The 23505-nt window shown below is 45.8% G+C and overlaps 1 protein-coding gene across 2 annotated transcripts; it reads left to right on the plus strand.

Moving 5' to 3' along the window:
• The first annotated feature begins 311 nt into the window (after positions 1-311).
• Positions 312-23011, plus strand: oma1 (OMA1 zinc metallopeptidase). 2 transcript variants are annotated; one of them, XM_029686335.2, is made up of 9 exons: positions 312-398; positions 4040-4481; positions 6530-6758; positions 9613-9786; positions 9927-10034; positions 13049-13177; positions 13451-13525; positions 13756-13905; positions 21296-23011. In XM_029686335.2, exons 1-9 carry the CDS (start codon positions 389-391, stop codon positions 21566-21568), a joined length of 1590 nt encoding a protein of 529 aa, XP_029542195.1. In that variant the 5' UTR covers positions 312-388; the 3' UTR covers positions 21569-23011. The 2 variants fall into 2 exon arrangements, with proteins under 2 accessions (XP_029542195.1, XP_029542196.1); XM_029686336.2 differs by having other exon boundaries at positions 324-398; positions 3997-4481.
• Positions 23012-23505: the final 494 nt, after the last annotated feature.

Consider the following 23505-nt stretch of genomic DNA (forward strand, 5'->3'; position numbering starts at 1 on the left):
TCAAGTTACTGTTTTATATGGCTTTATGCTGTATTGAATTAACAAAACCGTTGCTCGAACAAGTGATGTAGCAATATCACATCTTTAAATGTTATTTTTCATAGCATATGTATTGTAGGTTATACCAATCCACCTGTCAAATAAAAGGGTTGAAAGTCAAACATTTAAATGTTTGGGTTTGCACATTTGAAAAACAGAAAATAGTATGCTGTATCACTGTCGTTATTAAAATGTGCATGTAATTTCAGTTTGAAAAATGGAGAATGTCATTTTTGAGGAGACAGTCATTCTCGGAACATTGTCTTAGAGCATGCAGTTGCAGGGGGGACTATTATTTTAGACGCACAAGACAGTTCCTATGTGTTTGGCAGAGGACCGTCAAAAGTAAATGAATAAAGGTAAATCCGAATTTATTTCTCAAACTGGAGTCTCCAAGACGAACTCGGGTGTTTTAAGAGAGTGCCGATCATACAAAGGCAACTTTAACGTGTTTACACGTGCTATCTTTATCGGTGCATTGCTTCAGATCAGTTAGCTAAGAAACGACGTTAGGCAAGACTGCAATGACATGACATTGAATATGTTACCCACATTACTAGATATTAATAAACCCACAGTTAAAAGGTGGTAATCTCAGGGAAACTACTGGCAATCGCAAACAAATGTCAGTTGAACTCGATATGTCACTTATGGAAGCCCATTCCCGCCACAATTTTTTTGTCGATGCTATCAATTTCGAGATACTAAAATCAAAATGTTGACGTACGATGTAAAAATGTATACTATTTCAACATTGAGACGCGTGAGTCAAACGTTTGATATACTATATAAAAATGTTGAATCATGATCAAAAATGGTTGACTATCGCAAAATGTTAAGCAACATCATAATAGGATTGTTTTTTTTTTTTTTTTTAGCATTGTGTGCCAATGTCCATGTATCGTTATGTTGCAGAGGTCAGTATTGTCCCAGCACTTTTGATTTGGTTTAATTGAAATGTTGCCACATAAACATTGAAAAGATGGACAACAAATTAGCTTTGTTTAGACGGATTTGCCACAAGATCTGTCTACCTTTGCACACTTCATCTGTGCTTCAGTCTGATCAGACGTTGATCAATGAGATTTCAATTTTTATTCACCCACTCAAGCCAACAGTTATTTTTTAATTTCGGTACTATCGAGTTTGAAAACTATACTCCTCTAATAATCAAATAAATTTCGACATTGGCGTGAGGTTGAGACCACATTGTGATTGGATTTGGCCAAAACACACCATGAATTCAACAGGGATTATCGCCAATCCATGAATTGTGTTGAGAAGTATTAGCCGTTTTGTGACGTAGGCTTCTTTACATTAAATAATGACAAGAGCCTGAGCTAAGAATAGGGAAACAAACGGTATCAACTAAGACCTTTTTGATGTTGCACACTCTTGAAAAGCACTGATGTATAATACACTTTGCACCATGAGTACAATTGTATCTTCCAGACATAGGGTCTATACTACTGTTGGCTATTGTCATTCTGTGTAACGCAATTAGAGCTGTAATTTGGAACAGCGTTGTGTAAACCTTTGTCCATGTAAAAACGTGTGTTGCGAAAGTCAAGAACGGTTTAAATAAATGTATTGCACCACAAAATAGATGTATAAATAAAAGCTTTAAAAAAAGGCACTGTTGTAACAGGCTTTGATGCTTTTAACTTCTTAAGAACTATTTCATGCCCTTCACTGCCCCCCTTGTGGTCAGGTGCATATTTCAGGCAGGTTGACATCGCCTGTAGTATTTCTGCCTCTGTAGCCTTTGATTCGCCAAGACTCACACTTGATGTAAAGTGGGAAAACAAATATTAGCTAGAGAAAGCATTCCAATGTCATGTAAAATGTCATGATTTGGCCTCCACTGTACATATAATGATGCTGCAAAAGGTAGCATCATCCCCTTGTTTCCTTTCCTATTCATCGTTGACATGAGGCTTGTTTGTCAGGGTTCTGTATAGAACACAAACTTATGTACCGTACAAGCAACACACCATGACCTCATTTAAAGAAGTGAAACATATGGTAATAGTTTATCAGTGCATTGCTCTCTTCACCTGGTCCGGGATGTCTTTCCCCCCCAGCTTTGAGATCTGAGATATCTCATTTAACAAAAAGACACTAATGCATTCCACATGTACTGGAATCTTCGATTTAGTACTGCATTGCAATATAATGTCATTCAACCTTGGCGTGATCCTGGACAACACCCTGTCGTTCTCAACTAACATCAAGGCGGTGGCCCGTTCCTGTAGGTTCATGCTCTACAACATCCGCAGAGTACGACCCTGCCTCACACAGGAAGCGGCGCAGGTCCTAATCCAGGCACTCGTCATCTCCCGTCTGGATTACTGCAACTCGCTGTTGGCTGGGCTCCCTGCCTGTGCCATTAAACCCCTACAACTCATCCAGAACGCCGCAGCCCGTCTGGTGTTCAACCTTCCCAAGTTCTCTCACGTCACCCCGCTCCTCCGCTCTCTCTCCACTGGCTTCCAGTTGAAGCTCGCATCCGCTACAAGACCATGGTGCTTGCCTACGGAGCTGTGAGGGGAACGGCACCTCAGTACCTCCAGGCTCTGATCAGGCCCTACACCCAAACAAGGGCACTGCGTTCATCCACCTCTGGCCTGCTCGCCTCCCTACCACTGAGGAAGTACAGTTCCCGCTCAGCCCAGTCAAAACTGTTCGCTGCTCTGGCCCCCCAATGGTGGAACAAACTCCCTCACGACGCCAGGACAGCGGAGTCAATCACCACCTTCCGGAGACACCTGAAACCCCACCTCTTTAAGGAATACCTAGGATAGGATAAAGTAATCCCTCTCACCCCCCTTAAAATATTTAGATGCACTACTGTTCCGCTGGATGTCATAAGGTGAATGCACCAATTTGTAAGTCGCTCTGGATAAGAGCGTCTGCTAAATGACTTAAATGTAAATGTAATTCAATTCATACCAATGGAACATTTAATTTCTCACCATGTATTTTCAGAAATCATTATCCATTAGCTGCTCTTCCATTTTAAGTAATAATTCTTCCGTCTCATTCAGGTTGAAGTCGAATTCCTTAACCGGACTCGTCGACTGTCCGTTAAAAGGTCACTAATCTAAAAGGTCACAACAACAAAAATGTATTGTTAAAGTCGTTTGTTTTATTTTTTTTACTTCCAAATATTACAGCCTAATTTCAATATCATAAAAAATAGTTGTCATACTTGCTTCCGGAATAGGAAAAGGACCTGAGCCTTTGCAGCGCTTTGGTGAGGGGGATCTCATCTGAAGAGGCAGGAGACCTCGGTCTCCCACTTGACCTGTCCTCGGAGCATGAGGGCTCAACATTCTCTGCACTAAAATACATCATGGCAATTCTTGGTACAGATAAAATACCTTTCCCAATTGTTCAAGAATGAGAATAAGGGGTTTGCTTATGTTGTGAAGGGCCGTCCTCACCGTCATTACATGATGGCTTGTGCTGTGTTTTAGCCTTTTGCTTGGTAGCAGTGGCACAAGTTTTCTGGTGCTTCGGGCATATTTTGGTGGGGGCTTGGGTAGACTTTTGCCTGAAAATTAACATAGAAGTGTAAAATAACATCCAGCCTTTTCTACACGCGTGTTATGCATTTAAGTTTTATTGATGTGGGAGAAGGCTTCTCAAAAGTCAAACACACGTACCAAACTTTAATCAAAAATGCTTCAACATGCCAAAGTTAACCTCCCGAGCCACTACCCCCCCTAACCTGGAAATTCAGAGGGATTTAAGCTCAGTTTTTTAAAAAAACAACAAAAAAACGATTAATTACATTTAATCGACCTTTTAAGGCTCTGTTCAATTAGTAAAGCTCAAGCATTTCCGAGTTTACTGTGAATGCAGTCTCCGCTACGGCAGGAACATCGCTTTTACATTTAAATCTTTTGGGGTGGTGGGAATGGGCTTCCATAGTCAAGGACTGTTCTTCCATAGGCTGTCACCTGGGCGTTTCAGGAAGTGGTATCTTCTCATTCAGGAACCATGGAGTTGTTGTGTGCCCGTCTCATGAGGAACCAACACCATTGCCTACCTGCCTACCTGTCTAGAAGCTTTCAAACCTCCCATTGCCGGCAGAGACAATCAACAACCAGGAGGACATTACCTTCAACAGAACTCTACTCAACCAACACATGTCGGATTCTACGGCAGCCCGAAACCACAGACTCTGTTTGTCAACTTCAATGGAGGCCATCTTCATCTCAGAGAGAACTTTTCTCATCTGAGAATGTAAGAACAGTACTTTTCCCAGTGGGGACACCTAGACCTGACCCTGCTGTCCACTGTCTCCCTGCTATATGGCTGCCTAAGCATGGACAGAACTTCTTCCATACCTCTGCTCCTCACCGCGCCCTGCCTGCGCCTCTCATATGGCTGGTACTCAAACCCCTGCAGAAGATAGTGGCTATTATACTGGGCAGGTAAGATACACGTCGTCCGAGTGTCGTCTCAGTCCATCTACAGTGCATTCAAAGTATTCAGACCCCTTCACTTTTTCTACTTTTTATTACATCACAGCCTTATTCTAAAATGGATGGATGTTTTTTCCCTCATCAATCTGCACATTACACCCCATAATGACGAATCCCAGAAAGGTTTTGACATTTTTGCAAATGTATAAAAATAAAAATGTATCACATTTACATAAGTATTCAGACCCTTTACTAAGTAAGTACTTTGTTGAAGCACCTTTGGCAGTGATTACAGCCTTGTGTCTGACGCTACAAGCTTGGCACACCTGTATTTGGGGAGTTTCTCCCGTTCTTCTCTGCAGATCCTCTCAAACTCTGCCAGGTTGGATGGGGAGTGTTGGTGCACAGCTATCTTCTGGTTTCACCAGAAATGTTTGATCGGTTTCAAGTCCGGGCTCTGGTTGTGCCACTCAAGGAAATTCAGAGACTTGTCCTGAAGCCACTCCTATGTTGTCTTGACTGTGTGCTTAGGGTTGTTGTCCTGTTGGAAGGTGAACCTTCACCCCCAGTCTGAGGTCCTGAGTGCTCTGGAGCAGGTCTCTCTGTGCTTTACTCTGTTAATCTTTCCCTCAATCCTGACTAGTCTACCAGTCCCTGCCACTGAAAAATATCCTCACAGCATGATGCTTCCACCACCATGCTTCACCGTAGGGATGGTATTGGCCAGGGGATGAGCGGTGCCTGGCTTCCTCCAGATGTGATGCTTGGCATTAAGGCCAAAGAGTTCAATATTGGTTTCATCAGACCAGAGAATCTTGTTTCTCATGGTCTGAGAGTCCTTTAGGTGCCTTTCGGCAAACTCTAAGCAGGCTGTCATGTGCCTTTTGCTGAGTGGCTTCTGTCTGGCCACTCTACCATAAAGGCCTGATTGGTGGAGTGCTGCAGAGATGGGAGAACCTTCCAGAAGGACAACCATCTCCACAGAGGAACTCTGGAGCTCTGTCAGAGTGACCATCGGGTTCTTGGTCAAGGCCCTTCTCCCCCGATTGTTCAGTTTGTCAGGGTGGCCAGCTCTACGAAGATTCTTGCTGGTTCCAAACTTCTTCCATTTCAGATTGATGGAGGCACTGTGTTCTTGGAGACCTTCAATGCTGCAGACATTTTTTGGTACACTTTCCCAGATCTGTGCCTTGACGCAATCCTGTCTCGGAGCTCTACAGGCAAGTCCTTCAACCTCATGGCTTTGTCTTTGCTCTGATAAGCACTGTCAACTGTGGGACATTATATTGACAGGTGTGTGCCTTTCCAAATCATGTCCAATCAATTGAGTTTACCACAGGTGGACTGCAATCAAGTTGTAGAAACATCTCAAGATGATTAATGGAAACAGGATGCACCTGAGCTCTATTTAGAGTCTCATAACAAAGGGTCTGAATACTTATGTAAATAAGGTATGTCTGTTTTCTATTTTTAATAGGTTTGCAAAAATGTCTAAACCAGTTTTTTCGCTTTGTCATTATTGTGTGAAGATAGATGAGGGAAAAATGTAGTTGATGCATTTTAGAATCATGCTATAATGAAACAAAATGTGGAAAAGGTGAAGGGGTCTGAATACTTTCCGAATGCACAGTACATTGATACAGTTTATGATGGTAAGATAGACGTTGCTGCTACATGGTGTTTTTGGTGTCTCTGTCTCTAGTAGTGTTACATGGTGTCTCTGTCTCTAGTGGTGCTACATGGTGTCCCTGTCTCTAGTAGTGCTACATGGTGTCTCTGTCTCTAGTAGTGCTACATGGTGTCTCTGTCTCTAGTAGTGCTACATGGTGTCCCTGTCTCTAGTGGTGCTACATGGTGGTTTTGGTGTCTCTGTCTCTAGTAGTGCTACATGGTGGTTTTGGTGTCTCTGTCTCTAGTAGTGCTACATGGTGTCTCTGTCTCTAGTGGTGCTACATGGTGGTTTTGGTGTCTCTGTCTCTAGTAGTGCTACATGGTGTTTTTGGTGTCTCTGTCTCTAGTAGTGCTACATGGTGTTTTTGGTGTCCCCTCTCCTCTAGGAGTATCAGGAAGTGGTGGTTGGCGCTCCCGCCCAATAAGCAGCAGCTCGTGCGTCAGAAGGTCTGGCGTCGCCGTTGGCAGCTGGTGGCCGGGGGTATGGTTGCTATGGTGATCATGGCAAGTTTCTTCCTGACTCATCTGGACGAGTCGCCCATCACGGGACGCACACGCCTCCTAGTGTTCAGTAGAGAGAACTACATGGAGCTGGCTGCAGTGACAGGAGATGGGGTGAGACCAATAACTGTATATATCAATGGCCATCCATCACTTGACACCATTCATTCCTTTGTGAAGACTCAATAGCGCGTTGAAGACAAATGAAGTCTGTTAAGATAACGTCTCGTGGAGACGTAACATGCACGGTTTGAGCTACTCCAGGAAGTGATGTTGCAGGCTAGCCCAGTACTGCCCTCTCTCATTGAGTAACTCTAGTTGCAGGCTGACCGGGTTACTGCAGGCAACCATTAGCAACAAATGATCCTTAACTTCTTCTGTGTGCGGTTCAAGGACTTATATCTGGTGTATTAGACGCAATTATTGATATCATAATTGTCTTGAAAAATGTATTCCATTTACTATAATGGGGGAATCCTGTTTTCTGTTAACAATGCCTGCAGTACCGTGGACCGAGAGGGGGTGAAGAGAGATGCTGTTAACCTTGTGGGCCATATTCAATCTAATAAGATGATGATTTTCAACCATTCAGATGAACCTGTTTTAGGAAATTATGATTTCATATATGATATATTATAAACCTGGTGGTTTGAGCCCTGAATGCTGATTGGCTGAAAGCCGTGGTGTATCAGATCGTATATACTGTTCTAATTACATTGGTAACCAGTTTATAATAGCAATACGGCTAAGGCCTGTATCCAGGCACTCCGCATTGCGTCGTGCCGAAGAACAGCCGTTGGCCATATACCACACCCCCCCCGGGCCTTATTGCTTAATGATAATATAATAGTAGTTAAGTAACTGACTCTTGTTTGTGTCCTCAGTGCATGGAGGATGTTGATTTAACTGTGTGTGTGTGTTCTACCCAGTACATGGAGGATGTTGATTTAACTGTGTGTGTGTGTTCTACCCAGTACATGGAGGATGTTGATTTAACTGTGTGTGTGTGTTCTACCCAGTACATGGAGGATGTTGATTTAACTGTGTGTGTGTGTTCTACCCAGTACATGGAGGATGTTGATTTAACTGTGTGTGTGTTCTACCCAGTACATGGAGGATGTTGATTTAACTGTGTGTGTGTGTGTTCTACCCAGTACATGGAGGATGTTGATTTAACTGTGTGTGTGTGTGTTCTACCCAGTACATGGAGGATGTTGATTTATGTGTGTGTGTGTGTTCTACCCAGTACATGGAGGATGTTGATTTAACTGTGTGTGTGTGTTCTACCCAGTACACGGAGGATGTTGATTTAACTGTGTGTGTGTGTGTTCTACCCAGTACATGGAGGATGTTGATTTAAGTGTGTGTGTGTGTGTGTGTGTTCTACCCAGTACATGGAGGATGTTGATTTAACTGTGTGTGTGTGTTCTACCCAGTACATGGAGGATGTTGATTTAACTGTGTGTGTGTGTTCTACCCAGTACATGGAGGATGTTGATTTAACTGTGTGTGTGTGTGTTCTACCCAGTACATGGAGGATGTTGATTTAACTGTGTGTGTGTTTAACTGTGTTGATTTAACTGTGTGTGTGTGTGTTCTACCCAGTACATGGAGGATGTTGATTTAACTGTGTGTGTGTTCTACCCAGTACATGGAGGATGTTGATTTAACTGTGTGTGTGTGTGTGTTTCTACCCAGTACATGGAGGATGTTGATTTAACTGTGTGTGTGTGTGTTCTACCCAGTACATGGAGGATGTTGATTTAACTGTGTGTGTGTTCTACCCAGTACATGGAGGATGTTGATTTAAATGTGTGTGTGTGTGTGTTCTACCCAGTACATGGAGGATGTTGATTTAACTGTGTATGTGTGTGTTCTACCCAGTACATGGAGGATGTTGATTTAACTGTGTGTGTGTGTTCTACCCAGTACATGGAGGATGTTGATTTAACTGTGTGTGTGTGTGTTCTACCCAGTACATGGAGGATGTTGATTTAACTGTGTGTGTGAGTGTTCTCCCAGTACATGGAGGATGTTGATTTAACTGTGTGTGTGTGTGTTCTACCCAGTACATGGAGGATGTTGATTTAACTGTGTGTGTGTGTGTGTGTTCTACCCAGTACATGGAGGATGTTGATTTAACTGTGTGTGTGTTCTACCCAGTACATGGAGGATGTTGATTTAACTGTGTGTGTGTGTGTGTGCGTGTGTTCTACCCAGTACATGGAGGATGTTGATTTAACTGTGTGTGTGTGTGTTCTCCCAGTACATGGAGGATGTTGATTTAACTGTGTGTGTGTGTGTGTGTGTGTTCTACCCAGTACATAGAGGATGTTGATTTAACTGTGTGTGTGTTCTACCCAGTACATGGATGATGTTGATTTAATTGTGTGTGTGTGTTCTACCCAGTACATGGAGGATGTTGATTTAACTGTGTGTGTGTGTGTGTGTTCTACCTAGTACATGGAGGATGTTGATTTAACTGTGTGTGTGTGTGTGTGTGTGCGCGTGTGTTCTACCCAGTACATGGAGGATGTTGATTTAACTGTGTGTGTGTGTTCTACCCAGTACATGGAGGATGTTGATTTAACTGTGTGTGTGTGTTTCTACCCAGTACATGGAGGATGTTGATTTAACTGTGTGTGTGTGTTCTACCCAGTACATGGAGGATGTTGATTTAACTGTGTGTGTGTGTTCTACCCAGTACATGGAGGATGTTGATTTAACTGTGTGTGTGTGTTCTACCCAGTACATGGATGATGTTGATTTAACTGTGTGTGTGTGTTCTACCCAGTACATGGAGGATGTTGATTTAACTGTGTGTGTTCTACCCAGTGCATGGAGGATGTTGATTTAACTGTGTGTGTGTTCTACCCAGTACATGGAGGATGTTGATTTAACTGTGTGTGTGTGTTCTACCCAGTACATGGAGGATGTTGATTTAACTGTGTGTGTGTGTTCTACCCAGTACATGGAGGAATTTGCTGAGTTGATGGTTTCAGAGAAGGACCCTCGTCACCAGGTGGTGGAGAGAGTGGTGGAGCACCTGGCCCAGAGGAACAAAGACATCCCAGAGGTCTCCTCTGTTCCATGGAGAGTCCACTTGGTCGACAGCCCTACCGTCAACGCTTTCGTACTGCCTGTGAGTCCCAGCCCCTGGTGTGTGTGTGAGACTTGTTTGTTTTTATTCCCAGTCCAGTTCAAAACATGTAGACGAAACTGTCCAGCGCAGATCCAAACAGTAAGTTGACTGTTTGTATGATACCTGTCTCTCTCCTCTAGAATGGAAAGGTGTTTATGTTCACTGGGATGTTGGAGGCCGTTGCAGATGTTCACCAGCTCACCTTCATCCTGGGACATGAGATGGCCCACGCAGTGATGGGACACTCTGTGAGTATACAGCCTTTCTGTCTGTCTCTCCCTAGTGATGGAACACTGAGTATACAGCCTTTCTGTCTGTCTCTCCCTAGTGATGGGACACTGAGTATACAGCCTTTCTGTCTGTCTCTCCCTAGTGATGGGACACTGAGTATACAGCCTTTCTGTCTGTCTCTCCCTAGTGATGGGACACTCTGTGAGTATACAGCCTTTCTGTCTGTCTCTCCCTAGTGATGGGACACTCTGTGAGTATACAGCCTTTCTGTCTGTCTCTCCCTAGTGATGGGACACTGAGTATACAGCCTTTCTGTCTGTCTCTCCCTAGTGATGGGACACTGAGTATACAGCCTTTCTGTCTGTCTCTCCCTAGTGATGGGACACTGAGTATACAGCCTTTCTGTCTGTCTCTCTCTAGTGATGGGACACTGAGTATACAGCCTTTCTGTCTGTCTCTCTCTAGTGATGGGACACTCTGTGAGTATACAGCCTTTCTGTCTGTCTCTCCCTAGTGATGGGACACTGTCAGCCTTTCTGTCTGTCTCTCCTAGTGATGGGACACTGAGTATACAGCCAGGCCTTTCTGTCTGTCTCTCCCTAGTGATGGGACACTGAGTATACAGCCTTTCTGTCTGTCTCTCCCTAGTGATGGGACACTGAGTATACAGCCTTTCTGTCTGTCTCTCCCTAGTGATGGAACACTGAGTATACAGCCTTTCTGTCTGTCTCTCCCTAGTGATGGGACACTGAGTATACAGCCTTTCTGTCTGTCTCTCCCTAGTGATGGGACACTGAGTATACAGCCTTTCTGTCTGTCTCTCTCTAGTGATGGAACACTGAGTATACAGCCTTTCTGTCTGTCTCTCCCTAGTGATGGGACATTCTGTGAGTATACAGCCTTTCTGTCTGTCTCTCCCTAGTGATGGGACACTGAGTATACAGCCTTTCTGTCTGTCTCTCCCTAGTGATGGGACACTGAGTATACAGCCTTTCTGTCTGTCTCTCTCTAGTGATGGAACACTGAGTATACAGCCTTTCTGTCTGTCTCTCTCTAGTGATGGGACACTGAGTATACAGCCTTTCTGTCTGTCTCTCTCTAGTGATGGGACACTGAGTATACAGCCTTTCTGTCTGTCTCTCTCTAGTGATGGGACACTCTGTGAGTATACAGCCTTTCTGTCTGTCTCTCTCTAGTGATGGGACACTGAGTATACAGCCTTTCTGTCTGTCTCTCTCTAGTGATGGGACACTGAGTATACAGCATTTCTGTCTGTCTCTCTCTAGTGATGGGACACTGAGTATACAGCCTTTCTGTCTGTCTCTCTCTAGTGATGGGACACTGAGTATACAGCCTTTCTGTCTGTCTCTCTCTAGTGATGGGACACTGAGTATACAGCCTTTCTGTCTGTCTCTCTCTAGTGATGGGACACTCTTTCTGTCTGTCTCTCTCTAGTGATGGGACACTGATACAGCCTTTCTGTCTGTCTCTCTCTAGTGATGGGACACTGAGTATACAGCCTTTCTGTCTGTCTCTCCCTAGTGATGGGACACTCTGTCTGTCTCTCCCTAGTGATGGGACACTCTGTGAGTATACAGCCTTTCTGTCTGTCTCTCCCTAGTGATGGGACACTGAGTATACAGCCTTTCTGTCTGTCTCTCCCTAGTGATGGGACACTGAGTATACAGCCTTTCTGTCTGTCTCTCTCTAGTGATGGGACACTGAGTATACAGCCTTTCTGTCTGTCTCTCCCTAGTGATGGGACACTGAGTATACAGCCTTTCTGTCTGTCTCTCCCTAGTGATGGGACACTGAGTATACAGCCTTTCTGTCTGTCTCTCTCTAGTGATGGAACACTGAGTATACAGCCTTTCTGTCTGTCTCTCTCTAGTGATGGGACACTGAGTATACAGCCTTTCTGTCTCTCTCTAGTGATGGAACACTGAGTATACAGCCTTTCTGTCTCTCTCTAGTGATGGAACACTGAGTATACAGCCAGGCCTTTCTGTCTGTCTCTCTCTAGTGATGGAACACTGAGTATACAGCCAGGCCATTCTGTCTGTCTCTCTAGTGATGGAACACTGAGTATACAGCCAGGCCTTTCTGTCGGTCTCTCTCTAGTGATGGGACACTGAGTATACAGCCAGGCCTTTCTGTCTGTCTCTCTCTAGTGATGGGACACTGAGTATACAGCCAGGCCTTTCTGTCTGTCTCTCTCTAGTGATGGGACACTGAGTATAAAACCAGGCCTTTCTGTCTGTCTCTAGTATACGTATGTGAGGATTTTGAATAGGACTGAATAGTGTGTCCTCACAAGGTTAGTTATACAAGACTGTGTGTGTTTGCTCGTTGCTTGCCTGGGGGCTACACAGAGTCGTGTCCTGTTCCGTGCCGAGTGACTCATCAGCTTCAGTCATGCTACAGTACTACTGGTCTCCTCCTCTCTCTCATCCACGTCACCTCACCTGACCGACAGCGCAGATCTGTCGCAGGTCTGCAGAGAGGATGCCATTAATTGCAGTGGGGTTGTATCATCAGTCACTAGTTCTAAGAAGCTCACAGACAGCGTGTCCTTTAGATGTCTGAGACGCTAATGTTGTTTCTGGACTGAGGGTACAGCTGTTTTAAGGAGAGTCTCATCCCTTTTCAATGAGCTCAGAACAGCTGACTGTTCTAATCGGATATGGCTTCTTGCTCTGAGAGAAATGTTTGGTGTAGTTTCTGATCCTTTCCTCTGAGACCTGTATTTACCCTCCAATACAGTTATACACAGTCTTGTATAACTAACCTTGTTAGATGATGAAAATGAATATGGATTCATCAGTTCCAGCCTCACCCTGGGTGTCTGCTGTTAGATTCACCATTTCCTACTGTAATCTCCATATTAGGTCCGAATTTAAAGTTCAGATGAAAGTGGTGGGAACAATCAATACACTTACAGAGAATTATTTATTTATTGCTTTTCTACTTTCTCTCTCCCCTCCCTACCGTTTTCTCTCTTTTCTCTCCTTCCCTCCCTTCCTCCCTCCAGGCAGAGCAGGCCAGTATGTCTCATGTGGTAGACTTCCTGTCTCTGATCCTGCTAACAGCCATCTGGGCCGTGTGTCCTCGAGACAGCCTGGCTGTACTGGGACAGTGGATACAGACTAAGCTCATACAGGTAACGGACACATATCAGGACTTTTCATGTGGTGAAAGATATGTTTAACTAACTCTGTCTCTCTCTCTCTCTCCCTGTGTATGTGTCTCTCTCTCTGTCCTTTTCTCTGTGTATCTCTCTCTCTCTCTCTCTCCGTGTGTCTCTGTCTCTCTCTCTCTCTCTCTCCGTGTGTCTCTGTCTCTCTCTCTCTCTCTCCATGTGTGTCTCTGTCTTTCTCTCTGTCTCTCTCTGTGTCTCTCTCTCTCTCTCTGTGTGTCTCTCTCTCTCTCTCAGTTCTTGTTTGATCGTCCTTATAGCAGGAAGTTGGAGGCAGAAGCTGATCAGGTTGGACTCCAGCTGGCTGCCAAGGTACAGGATAGGACAGTAGCTCTGTCTCACTCTTGCCTCCTGACCCTTCTGTATATGCTGACTAAACTTACAGCTGCCTACAGTGCACTAGATGGCGGTGTTGTCAAATATAGAATTTCTCCCACTCTTCTAACCGTCAACCTGTTCTGGATGCTGTAGTAATGTATCGTTTCCGTGACAACCATACAGGCGCCCAGGGTGTGTGTAACCCAGTCTGTCTCTCCCTCCAGGCATGTGCTGATGTACGGGCAGGGCCAGTGTTCTGGCAGCAGATGGAGATCAGTGACCAGCTGAGAGGAGAACCTACAGTACCAGAGTGGCTCTCCACACACCCCTCTCACAGGAACAGAGTGGCACAGCTGGACCGGCTGGTCCCACAGGTAGCAAGCATGCAGGGGAGAGAGACTCGTCCACATACACCAGTATACACTGTCGCCAAGGGTCTATATTCAGAGGGGTTGGGTTAAATGCGGAAGACACATTTCAGTTGAATGCGTTCGTTCCAACAACTGACTAGGTATCCCTCTTTCCCTTCCTATATGATGTCAATCTTGCCATCAAGTCATTCCTGCAGTCTGATCAGACATGATGGCTGTGTGTTGGTGGTATGCACACGACCGATGAGTCTGCTATACCTGGTCTCACACCGCAGGCAGTTAGAATAGTCCACGTGACTTCCTGGTGTTGCTAATGTACGGAAGCACATCACATGGCCTGAAGACTGTGGTCTAGGAGGAGAACTCCATCAGAGCTGTAGGATTGAGCTGGGAGTCTAGTCTAACAAGACACCTACAGATGTCGGAGCCTAATTTGACCCCATTCGTCGCAGGAGGAAAATAATCCTGCAGCAATGGGATTTTAATATCTGAATAAATATTTAGACTCACCGCCAGGGGGCAGCTGAAGGCGTTTGTTTTGTATACAACGCACACCGTACCTACCTTATACCTTATGTAGGCTACATGCAGGCTACAGCATGTCTGGTTTGACTTCTTATTGTAGAGGTAGATGCAGTTTTCATTAGGGGAAATCTTTATTTTAGATTTCTTTTTGTATCAATTGTTTTATTAAATGTTGAAGGCAAGCAATCGGCAGAAAAAATGTTTCCTCAGTGTGTGTTTCCCGGGACACAGAGTCTACATGGATCCTGCCCACTGCCCTTTAACTCATATGCATGAAGGTCTATTTTTTACCCGTTCATTCCACGGTTTTTACCGTGTTAATTCTGCGCTGTTACAGGGTTAAGACGGAAACAACTCAAAAGGTTAACGGTTTAGGCATTAATTGCAAGTGGTTAAGGTGAGGACTATGGTTTAGGGAAGGTTTAAAACAAGATAATTCAAACGACGAGCCTATGTATCATTAGTATTCTTAGTGCCTACGAGAGCGTTGTGAAAGGCCATAGCACAGTGGTCTAAGCAGCACGCTCCAGCTCCGAGCCTCATGAGTTGGCGCCCAGTGGGAGATATAGTGACCAGTCTGAACCTGCATTAGTCCCACATGTTAATTGCTTTTATTTCAATGTTTTCAAGATGACGTTGGAGGCGGCTTATGGTAGAGTTATTAACATTAAATGATATGGCAACAGCTCTGGTGGACATTCCTGCAGTCAGCATGCCAATTGCACGCTCCCTCAAAACTTGAGACATTTGTGCCATAGTGTTGTGTGACAATACAGAACATTTTAGTGACCTTTTATTGTCCCCAGCACAAGGTGCGCCTGTGTAATGATCATGCTGTTTAATCAGCTTCTTGATATACCACACCTGTCAGACGGATGGATTATCTGGGCAAAAGGAGAAATGCTCACCAACAGGGATGTAAACATATTTGTACACAAAATATGAGAAAAATACGCTTTTTTTTGCATATGGAACATTCCTCGGATCTTATATTTTAGCTCATGAAACATGGGACCAACATTTGACATGTTATGTTTATATTTTTTTCAGTATATATTTACAAACGATACATCATCTATAAAACATGGACGAGCATCCACACTGGAGGAAAGTGTATTCTTCTACTGTAGGCCCAAATCAGCTCACCAACTCAGCCAGAGAAACACAGTGTGACAATGGATAGGCTAACGGGTAGCCCACAGAATGTCGCCTATTGGATTATTGCAACCATCGATGGCACTAGATTACCAGCTGATGTCTCATTAAACCATCAATACGTGCTAAATTCACCTGCACAGCTGAACTTAATTACAACCATTATTGCTCACCTCATTACCGCTCCCTAAAAGATGACGTCGGTGTTACCTCCTTAGTCCTGCTTGCAACCAAAGTCTTTCTAGATATGTTCGGCCTCTGGTTGGTCTTATCATCTCTGGTTGGTCTTATCATCTCTGGTCTTATCATCTCTGGTTGGTCTTATCATCTCTGGTTGGTCTTATCATCATCTCTGGTTGGTCTTATTATCATCTCTGGTTGGTCTTATTATCATCTCTGGTTGGTCTTATCATCTCTGGTTGGTCTTGTCATCGGAACAACGTTTTGAACAGACTACGGGCGATTTTATCTATTTGACAAGCATCGGAAATAAAGTTTTTCATCATTTCATCTACTGTGGCAATTTACCTGACACTTTGTATGAATGGAAACTCATGTTGGTGAATCTTACTGTTATTATTTCATTTGTTTCCTATTTATGTTATCCAGAAGTGTCTGAAATGGTCATTTCTTATCAAGATTGGGGGGTAAATTATCCCTGGTCTCCCCATATTTGAAATGTGTAAGCAAATCAAGTCAATCGGGGGAATTTAGTTATTTGTGCCTGAATGACGTGGGACGGAATCGAACCCACGTCGACATGGTCGGCCTTCATGTGTGTTTGCCCTAAGAGTGGCGTAAAGCTCACCGTCATTGGACTCTGGAGCAGTGGAAACGTGTTCTCTGGAGTTATGAATCACGCTTCACCATCTGGCAGTCTGACAGACAAATCTGGATTTGGCGGATGCCAGGAGAATGCTATCTGCTCAAATGCGTAGAGCCAACTATGAAGTTTGGTGGGGGAGGAATAATGGTCTGGGGCTGTTTTTCATGGTTAGGCCCCTTAGGTCAAGTGAAAGGAAATCTCAACGCTACAGCATACAACGGCATTCTAGACGATTCTGTGCTTCCAACTTTGTGGCAACAGTTTGGGGGAGGCCCTTTTCTTGTTTCAGCATGACAATGACCCTGTGCACAAAGCGACGTCCGTACAGAAATGGTTTGTCGAGATTGGTGTGGAAGAACATGACTGGTGTCACGCCTTGGTCATTATATTTTGTGTTTTTGTTATATAGTTGGTCAGGCCAGGGTGTGACATGGGTTTATGTGTTGTATTGGGGTTTTGTATTATTGGGATTGCGGTTGAGTAGGGGTGTTGTTAGGCTTGGCTGCCTGAGGCGGTTCTCAATTAAGAGTCAGGTGCTTCTCGTTGTCTCGGATTGGGAACCGTATTTAGGTAGCCTGAGTTCACGTTGTATTTCGTGGGTGATTGTACCTGTCTTTGTGTATTCACCAGATAGGCTGTATAGTTTCACGTTCCGTTTGTTGTTTTGTATTCTCACAGTTATTTCATGTATCGTTACGTATTCTTTCATTAAAGCACATGAGTAACCTACACGCTGCATTTCGGTCCGACTCTCTTTCTACAAACGAAGAACGCCGTTACAGAATCACCCACCGTAAACGGACCGAGCAGCGTGTAAACTGGCAGGAGCTAAAGGACGACGTTATGGACAGCAGAAGCATGGAGTATACTACGTGGGAAGAAATCGACAGGTGGGCGGCCGATCCAGAGCGAGTGCAGGAGCCCGCCTGGGATTCCCTACAGCAATGCGAAGAGGGCTATAGACGAATGGAGTCGAAAAGGAAAGCACGGCGGCGCAGAGCGAAAACGGAAAGTAACGGGGGAAAGCGTTTAAATGTAAAGCGCAGAGAGAGAGTGGCTGAGTCAGGAGTCAGACCTGAGCCTACTCTCCCTGTTAATCGTGAAGAACAGTTGCAGTGGGAGAGACTGCACCACTTGGAGATTTGGACATGGGAGGAGGAATTAGACGGTAAAGGACCCTGGGCGCAGCCGGGAGAATATCGCCGTCCCAAGGAGGAAATAGAAGCAGCTAAAGCGGAGAGGCGCAGGTATGAGGAAGCAGCACGGCGACTCGGTTGGAAACCGGAAGGTCACCCCAAAAAATGTATTGGGGGGGGGCTAGAAGGGAGAATAGTTATGCCAGGTAGGAAACCTGCGCATACTCTCTGTGCTCACCGTTGGGCTAGAGAGACCGGGCAGGCACCGTGTTATGCTATGGAGCGCACGGTGTTTCCAGTGCGGGTGCAGAGCCAGCTGCGACACATACCAGCTCTTCCTATTGGCCGGGCTAGAGTGGGCATCAAGCCAGGTAAGCTTGGGCAGGCTCGGTGCTCAAGAGCTCCAGTGCGCCTGCACGGTCCGGTCTATCCAGAGCCACCTCTACACAACAGTCCTCCGGTAGCAGCTCCCCGCACCAGGCTTCCTGTGCGTGTCCTCGATCAAATACCACCAGTTCCAGCACCACGCACCAGGCCTTCAGTGCGCCTCGCCTGTTCAACACAGCCAGAGCCTTCCTCCTCTCCTGCGCTGCCGGAGCCTCCCGCCTGTTCAGCGCAGCCAGAGCCTGTATCCTCTCCTGCGCTGCCGGAGCCTCCTGCCTGTTCGGAGCAGCCTGAGCTGCCAGTCTGCAGAGATCTGTCAGTCTGCCAAGTGCTGTCAGTCTGCATGAAGCAGCCAGAGCTGTCAGTCTGCCCAGCGTCGCCAGTCTGCCCAGCGCCGCCAGTGCTCCCCGTCTGCCCAGCGCCGCCAGTGCTCCCAGTCTGCCCAGCGTCGCCAGTCTGCCCAGTGCCCCCAGTGCTCCCAGTCTGCCCAGCGCCGCCAGTGCTCCCCGTCTGCCCAGCGCCGCCAGTGCTCCCCGTCTGCCCAGCGCCGCCAGTGCTCCCAGTCTGCCCAGCGTCGCCAGTCTGCCCAGCGCCGCCAGGATCCGCCAGAAGTGCCAGACAACCAGTCTCTTCCAGATCCGCCAGACAACCAGTCTCTTCCAGATCCGCCAGACAACCAGTCTCTTCCAGATCTGCCAGACAACCAGTCTCTTCCAGATCTGCCAGACAACCAGTCTCTTCCAGATCTGCCCGACAACCAGTCTCTTCCAGATCTGCCAGACAACCAGTCTCTTCCAGATCTGCCAGACAACCAGTCTCTTCCAGATCTGCCAGACAACCAGTCTCTTCCAGATCTGCCAGACAACCAGAATCTTCCAGTTCCGCCAGCCAGCCAGGATTTACCGGAGCCTACTACCTGTCTGAGCTTCATCTCAGTACTGAGCTTCATCTCAGTACTGAGCTTCATCTCAGTACTGAGCTTCATCTCAGTACTGAGCTTCATCTCAGTACTGAGCTTCATCTCAGTACTGAGCTTCATCTCAGTACTGAGCTTCATCTCAGTACTGAGCTTCATCTCAGTACTGAGCTTCATCTCAGTACTGGGCGTTCTCTCAGTACTGGGCGTCCTCTCAGTCCCGAGCTGCCCCTCAGTCCCGGGCTGCCCCTCAGTCCCGGGCTGCCCCTCAGTCCCGGGCTGCCCCTCTGTCCCGAGATGCCCCTCAGTCCCGAGCTGCCCCTCAGTCCCGAGCTGCCCCTCTGTCCGAGCTGCCCTTCTGTCCCGAGCTGCCCCTCTGTCCCGAGCTGCCCCTCTGTCCCGAGCTGCCTGCCCCTCTGTCCCGAGCTGCCTGCCCCTCTGTCCCGAGCTGCCCCTCGGTCCCGAGCTGCCCCTCGGTCCCGAGCTGCCCCTCGGTCCTGAGCTGCCCCTCAGTTATGTGGGGATCAGGGTGAGGACTATTAGGCCATGGTCGGCGGAGATGGTGGATTATCCCAGGACGCGAAGGGGAGGAACTAGGACATTAATGGAGTGGGGTCCACGTCCCGAGCCGGAACCGCCACCATGGACAGACGCCCACCCGGACCCTCCCTATGCTCTTGAGGTGCGTCCGGGAGTCCGCACCTTAGGGGGGGGGTTCTGTCACGCCTTGGTCATTATATTTTGTGTTTTTGTTATATAGTTGGTCAGGCCAGGGTGTGACATGGGTTTATGTGTTGTATTGGGGTTTTGTATTATTGGGATTGCGGTTGAGTAGGGGTGTTGTTAGGCTTGGCTGCCTGAGGCGGTTCTCAATTAAGAGTCAGGTGCTTCTCGTGGTCTCGGATTGGGAACTGTATTTAGGTAGCCTGAGTTCACGTTGTATTTCGTGGGTGATTGTACCTGTCTTTGTGTATTCACCAGATAGGCTGTATAGTTTCACGTTCCGTTTGTTGTTTTGTATTCTCACAGTTATTTCATGTATCGTTACGTATTCTTTCATTAAAGCACATGAGTAACCTACACGCTGCATTTCGGTCCGACTCTCTTTCTACAAACGAAGAACGCCGTTACAACTGGCCTGCACAGAGCCCTGACCTCAACCCCATTGAACACCTTTGGGATGAATTTGAACGCCGACTGCGAGCCAGGCCTCCTCTCCCTACATCAGTGCCCGACCTCACTAATGTTCTTGTGGCTGAATAGAAGCAAGTCCCCCCAGCAATGTTCCAACATCTAGTGGAAAGCCTTCCCAGAAGAGTGGAGGCTGTTATAGCACCAAAGGGGGGACCAACTCCATATTAATGCGAATGATTTTGCAATGAGATGTTCGACGAGCAGGTGTCCACATACTTTTGGTCATGTAGGGTACGTACATACAAACACAAGACACACACACACAGTATGCACACCACACACCCATATATCCTCACAGGCACAGTAGCACACAAACTCTCGTCTGATGGACAATTAGTGTTTTCTCCATCTGTTCCTCTCCTGCTAAAACAGACACACTCAAGGGTAACTACACTCCTGTGTGTCACACAGGGTTACATGCACACACACACAGACAGTTGGCATGCTACTGAGCCCTCCTGTTGAATCCCAGACTGGGACATTGACCTGTAGAAGTAGTGATCTGGCTCCGTACAGTTTAGGGATGGATTTACTCACAGCCACCGTGCGTGTAGGAGAGAAAACACACCTGATTAATGGACGGCCGAAATGTACCTTCAAAGAATCTTGTGGCCGTACTATCGTCTCTGACCCCACAACATCTGCTGTCACTTTCAGTTAGTTTCCTTTTTAAGATGGTCATATTATTATGTATCGTTTAGCTAACCCCTTCTTTGGGTCGGCACAAAACTACATTCATACTTCCATACGTTTTTTTAAACTGGTACCGGTTACCTTCAGATTAGTCCCGTGAAACTTGCGAGGGTCGTAAGAGTAAAACGGAGAACACAGTGGGGTCACAGTAGTTTGTAGCCTAAACGGTTCGGACGCTACAAACAGAAGTTTGTCCATCGACGATACCAACTTCAGAAGATTCCCCTGACGCTTGTGGGGGTCGTAGAGACCACCATTGTGTTCGCGAGAGTCTCCCAATTCCGTAGAGTGAAGACCGATATCTCGTGGTCTGACAAATATACCGCTCCAACTCTGCCACCTTTCACCGCAGGTGCGGAAGTGCGACATCGGCGGATGCGGTGGCTTGAGACTCATCCAATGCAAAAACACAGAAATCTCTAGATTAAACAGACCAAATTAAAAATATTGCGTTACTTTGATTGATGCACCGGTGCGTAAATTGACTCTAGAGGGAAAACACGCCACCGCCACACGCTGCTTTCATACGTTTCCACTATAACCTCTCTCTCTCTCCCTCCCCAGTACCTGGAGTTGAGGGAGAGCTGTTCCTGTCCTGCCCTCCCTGCTACAGACCCCAGAGCTGTCTTCGCTCAGAGTGTCAAAGTGCTGCTGGATGCTACTAGGGACCTGGAGGGAGAGGCGGGGAAGAGACTGAAACCACAAGCTCTGTCGCAGACCCCAATGTCAGACCACAGAAGGGCTCCACACCCAGGGGGACTGGCTACTGCCCTGCTAGCCTCCTCAGCCACAGGCTCACCTCCAGTCCTGACCCTAGACACTGCTACCCACCTCTAACCCCCGGGCCACTACCCCCCCCCCCTGTCTTCCCAACCCCAGGCCTAGTTCCAGTCAGTGATTGTAGCTCCTTGATTGCTAATTGACTGATGTTTGTAAGGTCTTGTAAAATTGCAGTTGTCACCTGCTTCTGTGGAATTGCTGCAAAAAGGTTTCGGGTAGGGGTTCTGTTTACTGCGTGTAAGAGGGTACAGGGAGATGCTTTGAGTGTATAGTGTGAATACATAGAGGTAGTATCCTGTTTTAATTGGAAGATTTCAAGTGGGGACATGCTGCACTCAATGGCCTAATGAGCATATACAGTGAGGTCCAAAATGATTGACTCCCCTGATAAAGATGAGCAGTAATGACTGTATAAAATAAATAAATAAAAATTGACATCCCGGCCCTAAAGATTGCCACCTCTAAAGTAAAGTAGTCAAATGTGTGTATTTTATCCCATATTCCTATCACGCAATGACTACATCAAGCTTGTGACTCTACAAACTTGTTGGATGCATTTGCAGTTTGTTTTTGGTTGGGTTTAAGATGATTTAGAATATATTTCTCGACACTTCTACATTGATGTACATTCTACCATTATTACGGATAATCCTGAATGAAGTGTGAATAATGATGAGTGAGAAAGTTAGAGGCTCAAAGATCATACCCCCCAACACATGCTAACCTCTCACCATCACCAATAACAGAAGAGATTCAACAAATGATTGTTCAAACTATGGCTACATGTCAACCAATCATTTAACAGGATTTCCGAAATCACGTTTCTAGGGAATATAAAAGTCTCAACATCTCAACTTTTCCAGTATATAAAAGAGTAAAAGACTAGATTGAGTTATCCTCTCTTTCCAAAGACCACAACCTGGAAGTCAGTGATAAGTTGTTTGTCCCATCTCAGTGGTCTAATACATGCTCATGTGATGTGTTTCTACATGGATTGTTGTACAGCCAAATTCCTCAACAGTAAGATAACACTTAACGTGTGAAATTAACCTCTTTGACCAAAACTGGGAACATATAAATAACATTCTAACAACATTGAGGAAATGTCTTGGTCACCCAGATACAAACCATGTAAGAATGTCCTTCAGAAAGTACTCGTACCTCTTGACTTATTCACATTTTGGTTCTCTGGGTAGACAGTGTGTAGGCACTGTGTCCTGTATGTCACCTACTTTATTTACCCTGTCTTGTCCATCCATCACCACCTGTTGCAATGTGTTTTTGTGGTAATGTGGCCATCAAGTTAATTTAAATGAGTTTTATGTCTCGCCCTGAAGGAATGGTATTGTTGTATTTTAGTGTCAAAGATCTTTGTGAAATCATAGAAATGTGTAGTTTTGTACAAATCATGTATTGAACTAGCCAAAGAACATATTTTATATACTAGAATGTACATCTTAGAACCTGACAACCTAAAAATGAATGGGTTTTGAGGTAAAACTGGTCGAGTGTGGTTTGTCGTTGTAACGTAAGTGTGAATGACTGGGTTTTAACCTTGGTTGACCGTGTTAGCACACTGAGCTAAAGCCTAGGCATTTGCTCAGGGGGAATTCACGAGTCTACAATGTCCTTTCCTCTCTGGTCGAAGGGAATAGTATGAGTGAGTGCTAGAGCAGGAATCTGTAAGTCTCACACACACACACACACAGGAGAGTGTGAGAGTGTAGTCCCAGGGGACAGAGTCAGAAGAAATTCATTATCCTGTGATAGAAGCATAAGATCAAGCTGCTTCCTAACACACAACCCAGTAATATATACACACAACGCAGTAATATACACACACAACCCAGTAATATACACACAACCCAGTAATATACACACAACCCAGTAATATATACACACAACCCAGTAATATACACACAACAGTAATATACACACAACCCAGTAATATACACACAACCCAGTAATATACACACACAACCCAGTAATATACA

The sequence above is a fragment of the Oncorhynchus nerka genome, linkage group LG17 (assembly GCF_034236695.1).
Source record: "Oncorhynchus nerka isolate Pitt River linkage group LG17, Oner_Uvic_2.0, whole genome shotgun sequence".
NCBI classification, from domain to species: Eukaryota; Metazoa; Chordata; class Actinopteri; order Salmoniformes; family Salmonidae; genus Oncorhynchus; species Oncorhynchus nerka.

Bases quoted from the DNA above. Each gene is read 5' to 3' on its own strand.
- oma1 (XM_029686335.2), top strand. The intron at 10,035-13,048 runs GTGAGTATACAG...TCCTCCCTCCAG, and splicing joins ACGCAGTGATGGGACACTCT to GCAGAGCAGGCCAGTATGTC. The intron at 13,526-13,755 runs GTACAGGATAGG...CTCTCCCTCCAG, and splicing joins GACTCCAGCTGGCTGCCAAG to GCATGTGCTGATGTACGGGC.